The sequence below is a fragment of the Taeniopygia guttata genome, chromosome 6 (assembly GCF_048771995.1).
Source record: "Taeniopygia guttata chromosome 6, bTaeGut7.mat, whole genome shotgun sequence".
In the NCBI taxonomy this organism is placed as follows: Eukaryota; Metazoa; Chordata; class Aves; order Passeriformes; family Estrildidae; genus Taeniopygia; species Taeniopygia guttata.
Window position 1 is genome coordinate 21046479 of NC_133031.1, and position 16522 is coordinate 21063000.

At 35.1% G+C, this 16522-nt stretch overlaps 1 protein-coding gene across 5 annotated transcripts in view; it reads right to left on the reverse strand.

Moving 5' to 3' along the window:
* PLCE1 (phospholipase C epsilon 1) overlaps positions 1 to 16522 on the reverse strand; it is a 139131-nt gene that overhangs the window by 76181 nt on the left and 46428 nt on the right. For all 5 annotated transcript variants that reach the window (XM_072931114.1, XM_072931117.1, XM_072931115.1 and 2 more), the window contains one exon: positions 385 to 676. In XM_072931114.1, the coding sequence (XP_072787215.1) occupies positions 385 to 676 (292 nt within the window). The remainder of the gene's footprint in view (positions 1 to 384; positions 677 to 16522) is intronic.

Sequence of the window (16522 nt, forward strand, 5' to 3'; positions counted from 1 at the left end):
TCCTTTCTCTAATTGTGAACCAAGTCAGTCCGTGAGCAAGAGCACTTGGTAAATGAGAAATACTACATGTGGGAACATTCTAAAAACAAGTTTAGACATTAAATTTGGATGCAGGCAGAAAAGATTCATACAAGAAAAAAACCTGAAAATGTTTTGTAATACAAGTCTTTTCAGTTTAGCTGCATTTTTACTTTATTAAGCTAAGATAGCTATTCATTATGATACATAATGACTGCCAAGGAAAATATTTGAAAACTTAAAACCTTTTTTATCTGTTAACTTCATGGATGAGTATATAAACTATAGAATACTATATAATATTAATAATTTTGCAACTCATCCTATACTTTAAGTGGACAGAGATTAAAAAAACATCTTCATTACCTTTAAGCATTGTTCTTCCAGTTGATCCTCCAAAGATATTTAAAAGACCACTTCTTGCTCCTAATGATGTAGTTGCTTCTAGTAAAGCACCAGTTATATAGTTAGAGAGTGCAGTCCTCTGTAAAGTGGCACGATATTGACAGTAAGCACCTGTTACACATGGTTTTACACAAAAACCATCTCCTTTGTATATACAGTCTGTAACAGATGTTGGGAGCTTTCTCAGAAGATGAGGAATATATTCAAAAATATCTTCTGCTCCTTCCTCTTCTTCTGTCACTGTACTGAAGATCTGTGGAGAATGCAAAAGTATGGACTGTTAGTTCATTTGCTTAGGATAACATATTGAATACAAAACAATTCCAAATGACCACAACTTCTTGTGAGTTCAATGACCTGCAATATCTACTTATCCAAAACTGGTTTGTTAGGATTTTGAGTTAGGCTCCCAAACAGGATATTTAAGTAAGAAGTCATTCTGGCTTTCAATCTATGTACAAAAACATTCTAAATATAACCATTAGACTAAAAAAAAAAAAAAAAACCACATAAATATACCTCATCAACATTTAAAATACAAAATATGAACAAATTTGTTTATAAGATCTGTTGTGCTTCCAGAAAACCTTAGAGATATCAGTAGCAGAAAAAATCAGATCAACTCAGGGTTGGCACTTTTTCTTGCTGAGTGGGTGTGGTTTTGAAAACAGAAATGGTTTTAATCACTCTGAACCCTCTTTCAAAATGTTCCGGTGTCACGTTTATTGCATTACTTCCAGCCTACGCACAGGTCCTCTATCTTATATTGGTTTAGTACTCTTTTTCCAATATTTGTGATAACACACTAATGAACTTCAGTCTGTGGCTTAGCAACTAAGTAATGTTTGCTTATTTAAAAGAGTCTAATGATCAAAGCAAGAATCTGGAAGAAATCTCTTCATTTAGCATACAAGGGGAGACTTGATTCTTTGCATTCTTGTATGCTGACTTACTGATTAACATTAATAATTTGCTTCAATGATCTGTGCTTCTTAATTACAAAGTGTAAACTACAAATTAACACAGGGAAAGTGTGTTAAACCAGGACAGGTGCTGAGACAATTTTCAAGAGGTTGTTCCCCACCACTCTTACATGTGCAGAAAAAACAAGCTGATTGCTTCATGATAGTTTTTTTCAATTAATGCCTTGTGTCTTGTTGCCATCCTTTCCCACATATAAACAAAATACAGCTATCCATCAACATGGCAGAAACTGCAGCCAGTCCTGCAAAGCAAGCACACGTGTACTCAGCCAGATGGTAAGAACCTGTTTGCACAGCCTGTGCACGCCACATATCAGAGGCACCCGCACCCTGCCCACGGGACACACACGTGCCCAGCCCAGATCCAGGGAGGGAAGTGGCTCCGGCACAGGGATCTCACACCCATCCACTTCTGCCCTGAGCCTGGCATTTACCCTGCCAGGTAAGTGAGGAGGGATCCAACTCCCTGCCCCATGAGGGACCTGACCCTCCACTAACAGAAGAAGTGAACAATGATGCAGTTCTTTCATCCATGTAAGCACATTGCAGAAAGTCAAATACAATCCAATATATTAAGTAGATACTTGTTATCTCAGCTTTAATTTTTGTAATAACCATGTTTGGGGGAACACAGTAAAATTTTATATTAAAAATATAATAATTCATTAACTAGTAATGTAATTCAATGATCTGAAAAAGAACACTGACATATTTATTAACATATAAAAAGAAACTTAACACATGTTGACTATGGTTATATATAACTAAATCCCATTAAAAGATAGCTTCTGTGATGCACCATGATGCACTACACTACTCATGCACTACACTACAGCATGAAATGCTGTGGCATCTCTCTTTTTTCCCCTTTCCCTGCAGATTTTCCAACACTTGTTTGGTCTGAGGTTTCTAGAAATATTACACCTGCATCTTTATCTTCTTTTCTTTGCTATCTGGAAGTTTCATGGACTTTTAGACTCACAGTACTGACACATCACCACCTTAATTCAGAAAAAAAAGTGCTCTTAAAGCATGCCTTACCTGGACAGGATATGTGTAGACCTTTTATTTAGCTAACTGTCTGCAAGTACCTTTTCAAAAGGTGTACTGTGAAATAGTAAGCCTTTGGACTATGAGTGTGTTACACACAGCAGACATAATTAGTCTTTTTAGCTTGTTTTAAAAAAATATTTAGTTAATGAATATAATTTAACTTCTCAAAACTGCAGTTACTATCCAAAATATTTTTAAAATTGGGTTCTGCAACTTATAAAGGCATGTTCTGTTGCCTACACAACTAAAATTTCCTTCAGCTGCCAAAGCAAAGAAACCATTTGTTGACAGAAATAGGCGACAGTGTTTTGCCAGAGAGATTATACATAGAATAATGGTGTTAATCTCTTCTGTGTAAAGTAGACTTTGGGGCACTAGCTGTCTCCAAAGACTTTGCACTTCACATAACATTTTCAAATTCTGTTTGTTTTGATGTGGTAAAGTTCTGAGCGTCTTACCTCTGCTGCACACAGATGAAGTTATGAAAAAAATCACTTACAATATGTATACTTATCAGCCCTGGAAAGAACTGAAACAATCAGAATAGCAACAAATCCCTCAGGTAATTGACAAGGGAAACCACCTTTCAGAGAGACTGCACCAGACAACTGGGAAACTTAATCTTGCCTGGGAGACAAAGAAGTTTATTCCAAGCCAGGGTTTACAGCTCAGAATCTGGATAGGCAGAATCCAGATCCTATCAATCCATGCTACAACCAAAGAATTACTAATGTAATTAAAAATGAATGTGAACCAAAAAGAGTAAGATGCAACACTAAACTGAAAGTTACCCATCAAGAAACAAAGCCTCACTTTTGCCTTAGATATCAAATTAAAGATTTGAAAACCATCTGCATTCTGGTGTTGCCATGTCTCACAGAATATAAAGCAGTAACTTACAAGAAACTCAGGACAGTATCTGATTCTGAAAGTGTTGCAATATTAAACATTCTGTAATGAGCACACAACACTTTTAAAATAAGAAATTAGATGAAACATATAATATTTCTGATTTCTACAGGAGAAAATTGTCCTCCAACTCAAAAATTAAAATTAGCATTAAAATAAAGATTAAATTCAGATAGAATTCCATCCTTGCAGCTTTACAACCAAGACCATATTTGGAAAATGCATGGAAACAAAATAGATTATTCACCTCTTAATAATGTATGCAATAAATCATCAAAACTTTACTTTTAAAATTCCCTCAGTTTTGCTTCTAGTAACTTAAAATGGTATCTGCAAGTTAACTTATTGATAACCTTCAGGCAATAAAACTTTCTTACACTGATGACAGACATATTTTGCCAAGATATCAAAAAAAAATCTTTAAAAATAACTGTAAGAACAAGCCTTGAAACTATTCCTTAGTTTTCTCTTGCAATCTTTTTTTTCTGTTAAATCATCAAGGAATTGGAAATTGCAATATGTCCTTTTCTCCACAATATTACTATAGCTTTACTCCGTAGAAATGGCCGAAACCCTAACACCGCAGCCATTTACTGCCCAGTTTATGACACATATTTCCCCAATATCAAGCTGGAGTTCATGGGTACTGCTGTACTGGAAATATCAGATAGTGCAGTTCATAAAACATAATTGTGACTTCTTACTTAGACGTACTGTTACTGTAGTCTTTTTTGTTTTTCTTTTCATATTTTTTCTGCCTCAGGTATTTAGCTTAGAACTCGGAGGCATGTTATCATATTGCCATACATCTAGCTGCTGCTGTGCTTTTGAAAGCCAGCAACTGGAATTATGAACCAACTAAAAATGTCTCATTATTAGGCAACAGAATATGTGGAGAAGAATGCGTACTCACAAATTTCATTGCAAAGAATAGTTGTGAAAAATTATGATTATTGCTACTATACTGCTGAAAAAATATGAGACAATAGGGTAATGAGGTTTTAATACCTCACTGCATCTTTCCAAACACTCTCTAAACACATCTATCAAGATGAAATACTGAAATAAATGTAGAAAGTGTGTGCATGTGTTCAGTAGGTATAACACATCCCAGTCTGATTTCCTGGTTGTTCACCTACAGAGCACTCCTGTGATGGAGGGCTGCTGACAGCAGCCTGCCTTTATTTGTTGTACGCTTTTAAAGCACTTTTAAATGCCTGCAAGCCGTAGTGGTATATTAACAAGTAATAACTCTCAGGACACTATGTGTTGAAGATCATTTAGAGATCTCCTTTGAAAACACAAAGGTTTTACAGAACATAGAAGCTTAAACACAATTAACAGCACAGGAAATTCTGCTCTTTTCAAATTTGTTCTGTTCCAAGAAAAATTACATTAAAGTGAGGAAATTCTGCGGGTGATTTTTCATTTTGGCCTTGCAGATTTTTCAGAAGAAAACCCTTACTAAAATTGGTCAAATCAAGCTAACAGTGATCTCTTGGAAGTCATGACCAAGGACCATTCCAATTGCTTTTACATGTATTTATTTTACCATTTAATTCTGATATCTATTGAATGGAATACAAGCATGGTCTGCTATGAAAAAAATCACCTCTGTCAGAATGAAACTAATATGCAAGGTGAACTTGGGTGAATGAGGCATTAACGCACAATTGGTCAATATTTCAGTTTTATGTCTTCCAAAATGGTACTTCAGCATAACACTTCAGAGCATATACTAGTAAAAAATGTAAAAATAGATAATGCTGATAGTTAATTTTCTGAAGCACACTGGATTTTCTCAGCTTTATCTCATCCAGGTTATGACCATACCTCCACTGATTAGTTCATGACATTTCAAGATCATTACTAAAGTACAAATCTTTAATTAGAGGTCTTTCTAAAATATGAATGTCTTGTAACAATTTCTGATTATGTATCAATTATAAGAACTGAAATACATTAAACACTGAATGCATTTTTTGTTATCCCTAGAACAATGTATACGTTTGTCTTTCTTCCTGCTGTGTATATGACATGTTCAAGAGAGCATGCCAGAGCCCATATCTCAAACAGTTGTGCAGGTTGTTCAAAGCCAAGGGATTTTACTGTGTTTGACAAAGAGGATACTGTGAGCAGCTGAAAGGTCTGCTCTGTCAGGACTATTTCTCGGCTCTGTTCACTGGCAAGTCTTGTTCACTTCAGCAATCGAATAGGTGAGGTCTTCAGAAATACTTTCAAGAAACGGGACATTTTGGTAAGTGTTTTTCAGTGTTTGGAGTACAAAAGCCAGACATTGGCAGTGTTAGAACACTGACTTCTTGGTGGTACTCAGCAGCCTGTAACGAAAGCACACACCAGGACAGCTGATGAAATTTTTGACTGTGTCTTACTGAGTTCTGGTATTTACAAGAACAAGTAAAGCAAGGTTTATGATATTATGTGGTCAACTAAATTCCATTCCCAACTTATTCCAGATGATATGAATACAAATATTCAACTGCAAGCTTTTCTAAATTGTAGCACCACTGAAATTTGTGAGAGACTCATGACTGTCCAGTCCAGCAGGAGATGAAAAACCATTCTCATTCCAAATCCGAAACAGCACTGTAACAGCTGCAAAGAAGCTCTACCCTACCTGAAACCAGGACAACTACCTCTCCCAAGCTTCTCTGATCTGTTGTTTGTCTTGACACTCTATTGCCGTTTCTCCCTGGGGCAAACACGAAAACAACTATCTGGCAGTTTTGCAAGCTGGCATCAAACTCACAGATCCTCTCCCAGCATCTCATGAGCCAACATTTTTGGCTACACAGGCAACATTCTCAAAGTACAAACAGCCATCTCAGAATAAAAAAAAAATGCAATCAAATAAAGGGTTGCATATTATAATACCTTTCTTCATACTCAACAGCTTTTGGAGATGCATTTGAACGTCACCCTTCAGGTGGCTTTGCAAGCCAACAACTGCCCCACCAAGCAGAACTGACAGCAGATTCAACAGTGGCACTTGCCACCTGGCCTGCCCGCAGCTTTACCAACAGAAGAACAAGAACTACCACCACCTGAAGGTTTTGCAGAAACACAGCCATTTGGTGCAGGTTTGCATTTGTGCGCAAGAAATAGCATTAAAGGGTTATTTTGACAACTAAGCAGCAAGAAAGCTGGAGCTAGAAACATATATATATATTCACAGTGATATATATGCAATTTAGAAAAAACTGAAAGAATGGCAGGGATTAACAGCGTTCTCTATATCTTAACTTGCTCATGTCTTGCTTTCTATGTTTTTTCACATGGTGCTTAAATGTAGTAACTCGCCCATCAAGATGCTAGTTTTTGTAATGGAAAAGTCCCTTAAAATATCCCTAGATTGCTGAAACACTGTTCTGTATTTTTAAAAACTGCCTAGAAGATAAGAGGATACAGTGTCATGGTATAATGTGAAGTGTACATCATAACATACAAGGAATGCTATGTTGTCTTGGGGAGTGGAGGGCAGAGGCAGGGAGAAAGGTTCCTCGAAATACATATTCACAGTAATCAGTACCACTTCAGTTTCACCCTGTACTTGACAAACGCGCTAATTACTATAAGGCATGTGCTTATAGAGTGGTGTTGCTCACAGGTGTTGTTCATCTTTTGTCTGGGACACTATAAAGAAGAAAAACAGGAACTGCTTTGAGAATGCAAAACCAGCAAGGTTTGTTTGCTGCAGTAGCACCCTGCATCATTTGCAATTGCAGCAGTGAGCAAAAGCAAACACCATACTTTATGCCCTCACTGCCCAGGAACTGGTGAGGGGTGAGAGGAGTGGACATGATCCCAAGATACAGCCTAGCGTATCTTTTCACTTTCTACCTACAGTAGGAATAAATCCCCCAGTTCAAACAGAAGCTGCCCTCCCTGGGTAGGGCACATACAACTCGCAGAGGAGGTGTGTGCATTGGAGCCTATCCAGTCCCCTTACACATCTGAAGGAAAGAACACATCACAAGAAAGAAATAAAGGTTTTCAGGCATCTCTTCATCACAGAAGTCAATGCTTTTTCCAGCATACTCACATAGCTTTTCTAACATCCAGTGATGCAGTCACTGTGGGAGACCCAGATATTTTCCTTTTCTGCAAATGACCTTCAGGCTCTAGCAATTTAGACGAAACACTGTGGATACCCTCCCAGCAGCTGTCTTGCCAATATCCTTTTTGCAACATCTGCTCTCATAAACCTCTCCAACTTTTGTGTTCTCTTCAAGGATGAGGAAGGTGTAGATAGAATGGCAGGACAGAGTGCAAGACAACAGTATCATGCTACAGAGCAACAATGCTCACTTACTCAACAGCAGGTTTTGTTGAGTATTCAGTTCTACGCAGTGTAAATAGGCAATGTGGCCCAGAGCAGCAGAGGACACACAGAAAGCAGATGAGTTGACCCTGGGAACATGGAAATCAGTGTCGATGGCAGCTGGAAGGCTGCCAAAAGAGTGATCAAGCACAGATGTGCCCACACACTAATATTCATTTAGTGATGTTCTGTGAAATTTCTACAGCTTTGATTACAATTACAGAATGTGCATTACCTCACCAGCTAATATTTCGTATGAATTGCATCCTGTTAAGGAAGACATAACGTCAAGAACAGAAACAGAATTTAATGAGGATCAAACTATCTTGCACAGACAATCCTTAAATACAGTTCAACATTCTTCAGGAATATTATTAACCATCCCTATTCAGTTCTGGTATCTGACAAGTGTCTTAAGCAGAGAAGTTTTTCATTCATTATCATCAGGAAATGATGACGCAGTTTTTAAAAAAAATTGCAATTTGGATTTATGACCAGAAATTGTAACAGCAGATTGAAACTTCCAACAAGTCATTATTTTTACTTTTGATAAAAACTAGGTTGCTATTATTTATTTATTTTCCATTTCTGTAAGGTAACAGTATCATACAGCTCTTTCCAAAGGAAAGATAAACTTCGCAGATTTAGAAGACGGAAAAAGCAGTGTGATCTAATTAGGATACAGATTTAAAACAGTATCTCCACCCCGAGAAAGTCCTGCTTTTCATGGCAGGTATTATACTTTAGATTCAAATAACTACTAAGAAGAATCAACTTAAGATACAAAACAGAGGCTAATAAAAGGCATTGTCATTTGGAAGTTTTTTCATAAACACTTGAAATTTCAAGGTGATTACAGAGAAAATGAAAGGATGATACCGAACACAAAATAGGAGTTCTTCACATCACTTTTCAGCAACGTGAAACAATGCCCTTGACAGTAAGAGAAAACTCTGTAATCTTAGCTAGAAAATGCCAAAACGATCACTTTCAGCTGCATCAGTTATTTATACCTCTGTTGGTACAAATGTGTATGTGAAAAAATATATCGTTATTAATTATTTTATTACTAAGTTCTCTTGCTAACTTAATTTTAAATATTTTTAAATCTTTTTCTAGTACTTTGCAACTTATAACTTTTAGATGTTTACTGTTCTACCCTTGTCAATTCTACATGCAGCCAGTATTCTTTTTATTTCCTGAGTGCTTATTTACTTCCTTCAAACTTCCACCAACAATATAATTTATGAACAATTTTCTGCCTTAGTAACTAAATAAATTAAATTACTCTTTTAACATCTGTGTAATCTCCACCTAACTAATGCACACTTTGTGTTTTTTTTACTGAAAAGCTGATGGTCTCAAGTGGGTCATGTCTTTGAACACCTGATCATGTGGACTGGAAATTTCTTGGGTTATCAGCTTTCAAAATTACCTACTATGTTTTTAACATAAAAGTATATGTACCACACACATAACCACTTTTCAAAATGATATTTTAATAATAACTTTTGATACACCTTACTGATTAAAAAAAGCACATTCATATAAAACTTCACAGGTGTGTTATAAAAAGTATTTAAAACAAGAAGATGACTAGCAGGTTGAATTTTTTATTCAGAAGTTTTAGTGTAGCTATGTACATTATCTAAAGTAGGCTAATTAGGCTTAAAACTGTCAGACTGAAATAATTCACTCAAAGCATTTAGATGTTAGAATATTAAATGTGTCATCATGAACAGATTTCGGTTCAAGAGAGATGAATATTTTCATTTTAAATTCCTTCTTTCATTGTAGGAGAAAGGTCTTGGGTATATCAAACAGTAATGGGATGCTACTATTACAATGGATCACTGAATCTTCCAAAAGCAAGTAAGAAATGGTAAGAAATTCTAACAGAAGCCACTGAAAACTCTATTTAATACATCCTTGAAAGCTTGCTTTCTTCAAAGGTAGAAAATAAATCAATTAAATTAGTTCACTGAAGTTTTGAAACAGGCATCATGTTCATATTTTTCATTTCCGAACTACTGACCTGTGACAGGTGCATTCAAAATAGGTGAATGCCAAGCGCTCAAAGCAGAGGAACCCAACAGCCCCTGCTCACATCTTCTTTTTACCTACTATTCTGTATGTGGAGCAATAGCAAGTCTAGATTTTCTCTAAAAAAACCCCAGACACACATCAGGTACAGGCAGAAATCTGTATGGGTTTGTACCTTAGTAACAACTGTATTCTTCTCATTTGAGGAAAGGCTTCCATAGAACTCACACATTTAAAAATAACTGCATTCCCATTCATGTGAGCTGATTATTTAAACAACTTTGAAAGATGAGCTTAGTTGCATATTCCTGAACTATAAACTGACAATAGGGTTTAGGGGTAACATACAGGACAGAAAAAAAAACATTTAATAGATCTCCTGTCAACACGATCATCTTAGAACCAAACAGAAAAACCTAAGAATTATGGCTGTTGAAGACCATATCCCACCACCCCTTACATGTTTGGTTTCTCATCCTCTTCCAACAATCTCATCTATGTCAAAGTTCACTATAGCTGCTTATGCTGAACTCTGGTCTTAAGCATTCTTTACAAATATTTTGTTAATACATATACTTACAACTGATTCTGAAAGCACACAGTCTGTTCCATTCCCATGTCTCTCATATTAAAATTCATAAGCTAGCCAGTGGTAAGGGTTAAAATTCATAGAACTGGCTAATTCTAGTTTTACACAGTTGTAATGCTGCATCCCTGCAAGTAGAGAAACTGCTCAGAATTGCTTAAGATCTTAAGCTCAGAGTGAATGTGCCAAAGTTCAAACACAAAGCACATGTAATAAAACTGTCTTTGTAATTATATAATCACTATTTTTATTTGTATCAAAAAAGGTTCGTAATGGGATTTTATTGTACTTTACATTCTGGACTTACATTGAAAGGCAGATCTTATCCAATCTATTAGAAACAGTCTATAGGTCAGCTCTGTAGGCAGAAACCTAAGGATTGAATAAATGTAAAGGGCAACAGAACCTTGCTGTATCCCAAAACACTTTCATTTATAACCAATTTTAACTGATACTACAGTAAAAGATTGGTAGGCAGATTACTACAGCTGTAAAATTTATGCATCCTACCCATGGCATACAGCTAATAAAAGAGCAAGTTTTCCTTAGCACAGGAAATCTAGTTCTCATTTTCTAATTTTATAGACACTGAATCCATGCCTATTTGTTTGCTTGGACTTCAGCTGTTGGGTTCATAGGGTCACATGAATAATTATAAGATTATTTTGGATAGTACTTAGGGGCCAGGAAATTCTCAGAGTTTTCATGACTGAATTGTTTGATGGACTTTTAGGTCAGGATACAGAACATGATTTCATGAAACAAAATAACTGTTCTATAAAGAGGCATTTTCCACTTTAAGTTTTTTTTTTTTTTAATTACCCAGAAATAGAATAGGCAAAATTCCTTGTCCAAAGTCACAAGAGAATATTGATACTTCGAATTAAGCTTTTAAATTACATGTTTAATCATAATTTACTGATAAAAAGTGAGTCTTCATTCATCACTGTTCACAATGAACATTTAAAAACAAACTTAAGAAGATAAGAATTTAAAAGTGTTATCTTGTAAATTTTTAGAATAAAACTTGCGGCTAAAACTAAGCGATCACAATAATCCATCGTGGTACAATGAAGCAATTTTCCTATGTTGGTTTCTTGGATCAAGAACATAGAACCTTCAACACTATGCATCTTCCCTGGTCATTAGCTGCTAAGGAAGACTGTGCTGCATCTGTAAGTGTAGAAAAGCTCAACCTGTGAAGACATTGTGAACAACTAATACACAATGCAGCAACCTAAGGAAGTAACTTCCTGTTTTCCTTGTTTCCAACTGGAGTGTTCAGCTGCTGCCTTTAAATAACTGTTCTGCAGAACGCCGAACATTCAATTTTCACATCAAATTATTATATGACACAACTTTGATGATAGATACCTAATATACACTAACAGCCATAATTACATTAAGACAACTGTATACTGGAATCAAACTGAATCTATGGAAGTAATTGCCACTGAAAGAGTTTTTGATTATCATCTGAATCTGCTAAAATGGTGAAAGGAAGGTAATATTATGATTAAGTTAAAAATTATGCTATCCCCAAATGGAGCTTTGGAAGTCAAGTCCAAGCTCTAAACATGGGGCATTGATTCATTAATTATACTTCCAGTTCAGTTTAACTTGACTGAAAATCACAAAATAGATAATCTAATGTTTTGCAATTTTCAAAAGTTCTAATTCCTTCATCACATTTAAAACATATTTTTTAAGGTAAATACGCTTGTTTTAAGAGAATGAGTATGAATGAAAAAGTAGAGTGACTGAACAAGGGAGAAGGAATAAAAGCACATTAGTTCAGTATTTAAGTAATACTTTTTAATTGTTGATGAAGTAAGTTTCTGCAGGACCAGAGTGTATGTTCGCCTTTCTTTTCCCATTGGAGTGGAATGTCACTGGAGGCTTGATTTTCAGAATTTAAGGCATCTGGCTTAAGACCAGATGAACAAAAATATTTTAAATTAACTTTCCTTATTCTCTGGGGATTGTTACAGACTCAGGGACTAGAGTTTAGTCATCCATGAGATTTATTTTGCTTTACCGTTAGTTTCAACTAAACTTTGTATATACAACAGCTTCCTTACCAAAATTCATAGCCACTCTGCTCAGTGTAATCATTTTTATAAATTGCAATTATATTACACTGAATTGCATGCACAAGTGACCTGTGTGTATGCTTAGCCTCACAAAATGAAGGATAAAACCTAGATTCCTATTACAAGCTTCTCTTTCATACTATCATACCAGTTCTTAAAACATTCTGACTTATTTATCTATAAGTACATGTGCCAAATTCAGGATTATTTTAACTTCAAAAGCTTCACCTTAATGAGAAATAGTGCTCTTCAACAGCTTTGGGAGAGCGGAGTACCGATTTGTTTTGAATTAACTGCAGCAAGTTTTTATGTACATAACAGACTATTCATGTACTTGAGGGAGGAAAATTTGTAATGGATGTTTCAGTTAACTATTAACTAAAAATGGTTGTTTGCTCTTGTTTTAAATAATTATCATAGAAAGATGAAAAAATGTCAAAAGCATTGTATCTTTCCATGAAACTCTAGCAGTAGCTTAACATTTTACTCAAGTCCCAAATACTTTCAATTTGACAAGTACATTCTTAAGATGTTTAGAGGGCAGTTTTGTCACAGCATCATCATTTTGAGAATAAGCAGAAGACTTGTTCAAACAGTGCTATGATAAAAACTTAAGGTGACATCAGGGACAAAAAAAACCCAGAAAACCAGTACTTTTATAAAGATTAGATAGATCTAATGGATCTTTACTGTAATACAGAATAAACAACCAGAGATAATTTCCAGGCTCCTATCTTCTCAGAGCCACATCAAGGAGAATCTATTCCGCTGAGAGTAAAGTTTACATATGCTTTTTATAACAGAACTCTCATCAAATGCCAAATCTACATGAAATATACAAACCTATTGCAATACTGGCACAGAAAAGGGCAACTGAGTGGTGCAAAAAAGTAATTTCCATCTGACACATGTACTTCTAAAACCTATTTTAAAACTCAGTCTTTATATTCCATAAGTTACTCTACAAACTGTACTAACACACTCTTCTAAAATGAAATCTGCTTCTGAACATGTAAAGACCACATGAAAACAAAATGAAGCAAGGATGGAGGTCTAGCTACTTATGAAAATATAAGATATAAAGCTTGGGCACTACTTTAGTTTTATTTAAATGACTGATACAAAAAAGACACTAGCTGAGAGTCATGTCCCCTCTCTAAATTAATAGACAGGTAAGAATGAATAAAGATGGCAACAAATACAATTCCACAAACTAAGAATGGATTGCTAACTACTTCTTCAATATGTTGTTGACACATGTGTGACTGTAATTAAACATTTTGTCTAGTCATTCTTTTTTTTAATCTTCTGATTTGCTGACTGTGTGTTTTATTCATTTAGAGGACATTAGTGCCCTGGACTTACTAATATATCAGCAAAAACCCATATTCACGTGCTACTTAACAATATGGTCATTTAGTAAAATGTCCTATCTGTATAACCCACAACTCACCTTTTTTTATCACTGTGTACACACTTTAAAACAGGAACTTCTATCTTCCTATGCATTTATTCTGCTTCTTGGAGAGTAAGTCCCACAACCTAATGCTGCCAAACATTATCATAGTATATATTAATTTAACATATATGCAATGTATCAACATTTAGTTCCCTTTTGTATGATTTTGTAGCAGCACAAAGAAAAAATTGATATTTGGACCTTTTACTAAAAACCTTAAAGCTTTGTCATAATGTTCCCAGATCATTTGCTTTGAACATAATAAAGCTAACCAAACTACGAAGATATCAGGAAGGTAAAGTTCCTGCTATTTAAGTGAAAGTAAGAAAAGTTGTCACAGAGATACAGAATTTGTGTTCATTAAGTGTAACCATCACAACTTATTCTTACTAATCATGAGAGCTTATGTACAAAAAAGAACAGTATCGTGCTATTTTTTACAAGTAGGTACTTGGATCCCCCATTAACCAGCCTACACAATAAATTGCTTGCTTCAAGTCAAAAGCACTGTTCAGTTTAAATTCCTGAAACATACTGCTTTACTGAAAGACTAGTCCAGTACATTTAAACATTAGACAATTTCCAGGTTTTTTAGACTACTTTAAAGTACAACATATGTTTGAGAAAATGAAACAATTCTCTATCATCACTAATGGGTAGTGTAATTTTAGCTTCATATGCACATAATGGGAAAATAAGACAAAACCGAATTTTTAGAATTTATAAAAATATACATAATAATCAAATGTCATCCTGACTGCATTTTTACTGAACAGTATTGTATAGATTACACTAGGTAAAGCGATAGCTACAGAATTTTTTTCCATTCATATTCTACTGTATATTAAAATAAAAACAAGTCTTACATACTTTGCTAATGATTTCAATATACTTTACTAAAAATATCAAGTGTTTTCTAGAAATCCTTGCTGTACATGCAATATTTCTTCATCAAGTCACAGTAAGAGTCAGAAATTCATTGGGGGGGTTTAATGTCAACTTCATTAACTGCATCTATTTTATCAAAACAACAAAGTAAGAAAAATAAAAGTCTGTAATTAATAATTACATTATATATAGAGTTAGAACCCAAAACTAAACAAAAAAGTAGGCTTTTGTAACTTTATATGCTAAAATTCTGTAAGTGGCTTTACCATCAATTAAACACAATAAGCTAGTAAACATTCACATGCCTATTTTAAATAAAAAGGAAACAACACAGACTTTTCAAAATTACTAATTGTTTACATCTACAGGATAAGTATTGACTGAAAAGAAAGTTGTTCCAGAAATAAATATCTTGCTTAATAAAGCAAGAATATATTTTTCTCCAGCACTACATTCTTCTTTCTGACGAAGGAAAGCTTTCCAATTATCCCTGCAGTAAGAAAAGCTTTTGGACATTTTATATTACATGAACCATACCTTTTTCCCTTGTGTTTCACTATATCCATATCATATCAACTGGCAGGAAAAATGACAAAACTTACAGAGACTGAAACAAGCCAACACAAGCAGAAAGTGCAGGATGGCTTTCAGCAACACACGATGACACAGTCTGTTCCTGTCTACAGAGACCGCCTGAGAGCCTGCAGAGAAAAGAACTGTGCTGCCAAATCCTCATCCCGTTGCTGCATTTTACATGGTGCTGCCTCACCTCTGCAGCTCCTACAAGTCTACTCCCCAACAGTCCGTGGAAATTTGTTCCTTGTAAAATCTCCACAAGCATTTCAATGTGATCACAGACTCACAGATAATAAAATCTGATACATTTAATGTTTAATTTTGCAGGCCTACTGGAGTTTGTGTTTACATTACTGCAAATGAAATGATGCAATGCTAAATTTATCTGAAAGCACTGCCTTGTCCTTGGTATTGTGAGTTTATAGACAAAAATAATTTGCAATGCCAGCCATTAAGCAATTTCTAATACATATTTATACATACAGAAAATAAGGTCACTGGCATGATGTAAACTCACAGTAAGTAAAAGTAAAATTATTCTTCCCACATTAGATTTCTTACCTCTAAGCTACTAATATAATTAGACTACTGCAGAAAATATACAGATTAATAGTAAAAAAACTTTGAGACAAATTATATAAACAAAAGAAGATTATTTCTAATTGCAGTCCTCTAGAACCAGTTCCCAAACTCACAGCTGAGGCTGCCACACACTGCTCTGCTCTCATGCTATCCTTCCTACTGACCCACCATATTTCTTCACAAGGGGGCACAATTTATAAAGGAAAGGCCTGCTTCACAAGTCATTTTTGTAAGACTAAAAATTCCAAGCACAGTTGTATTCTACTTTAAGAGAGTCAGAGGAACACAAAGTGGATGAAGGAGAATTTTTGCTAGTGCAGGAACTGAAATAAGCAGCTTTACAAATCCTTTTTTTTTTTTTTTGTAATTAAAGATACATGATGGAGCCAACATGAAAGTACTGCAGCACACTGAGTATTTTGTGGCTTTCCTCAGAAAGGGTCCTTAAAGAAGGTCACACTTCAAATAAACATGAATAATTCCGTATCTGGTAACCTGGGTAACTTTATCTCAGAAGTAGGCCTTGTTACTATTTAGTTAACCCTCAAATACTGCTCTTCAGTAACTCGATCTATGAACAAACAC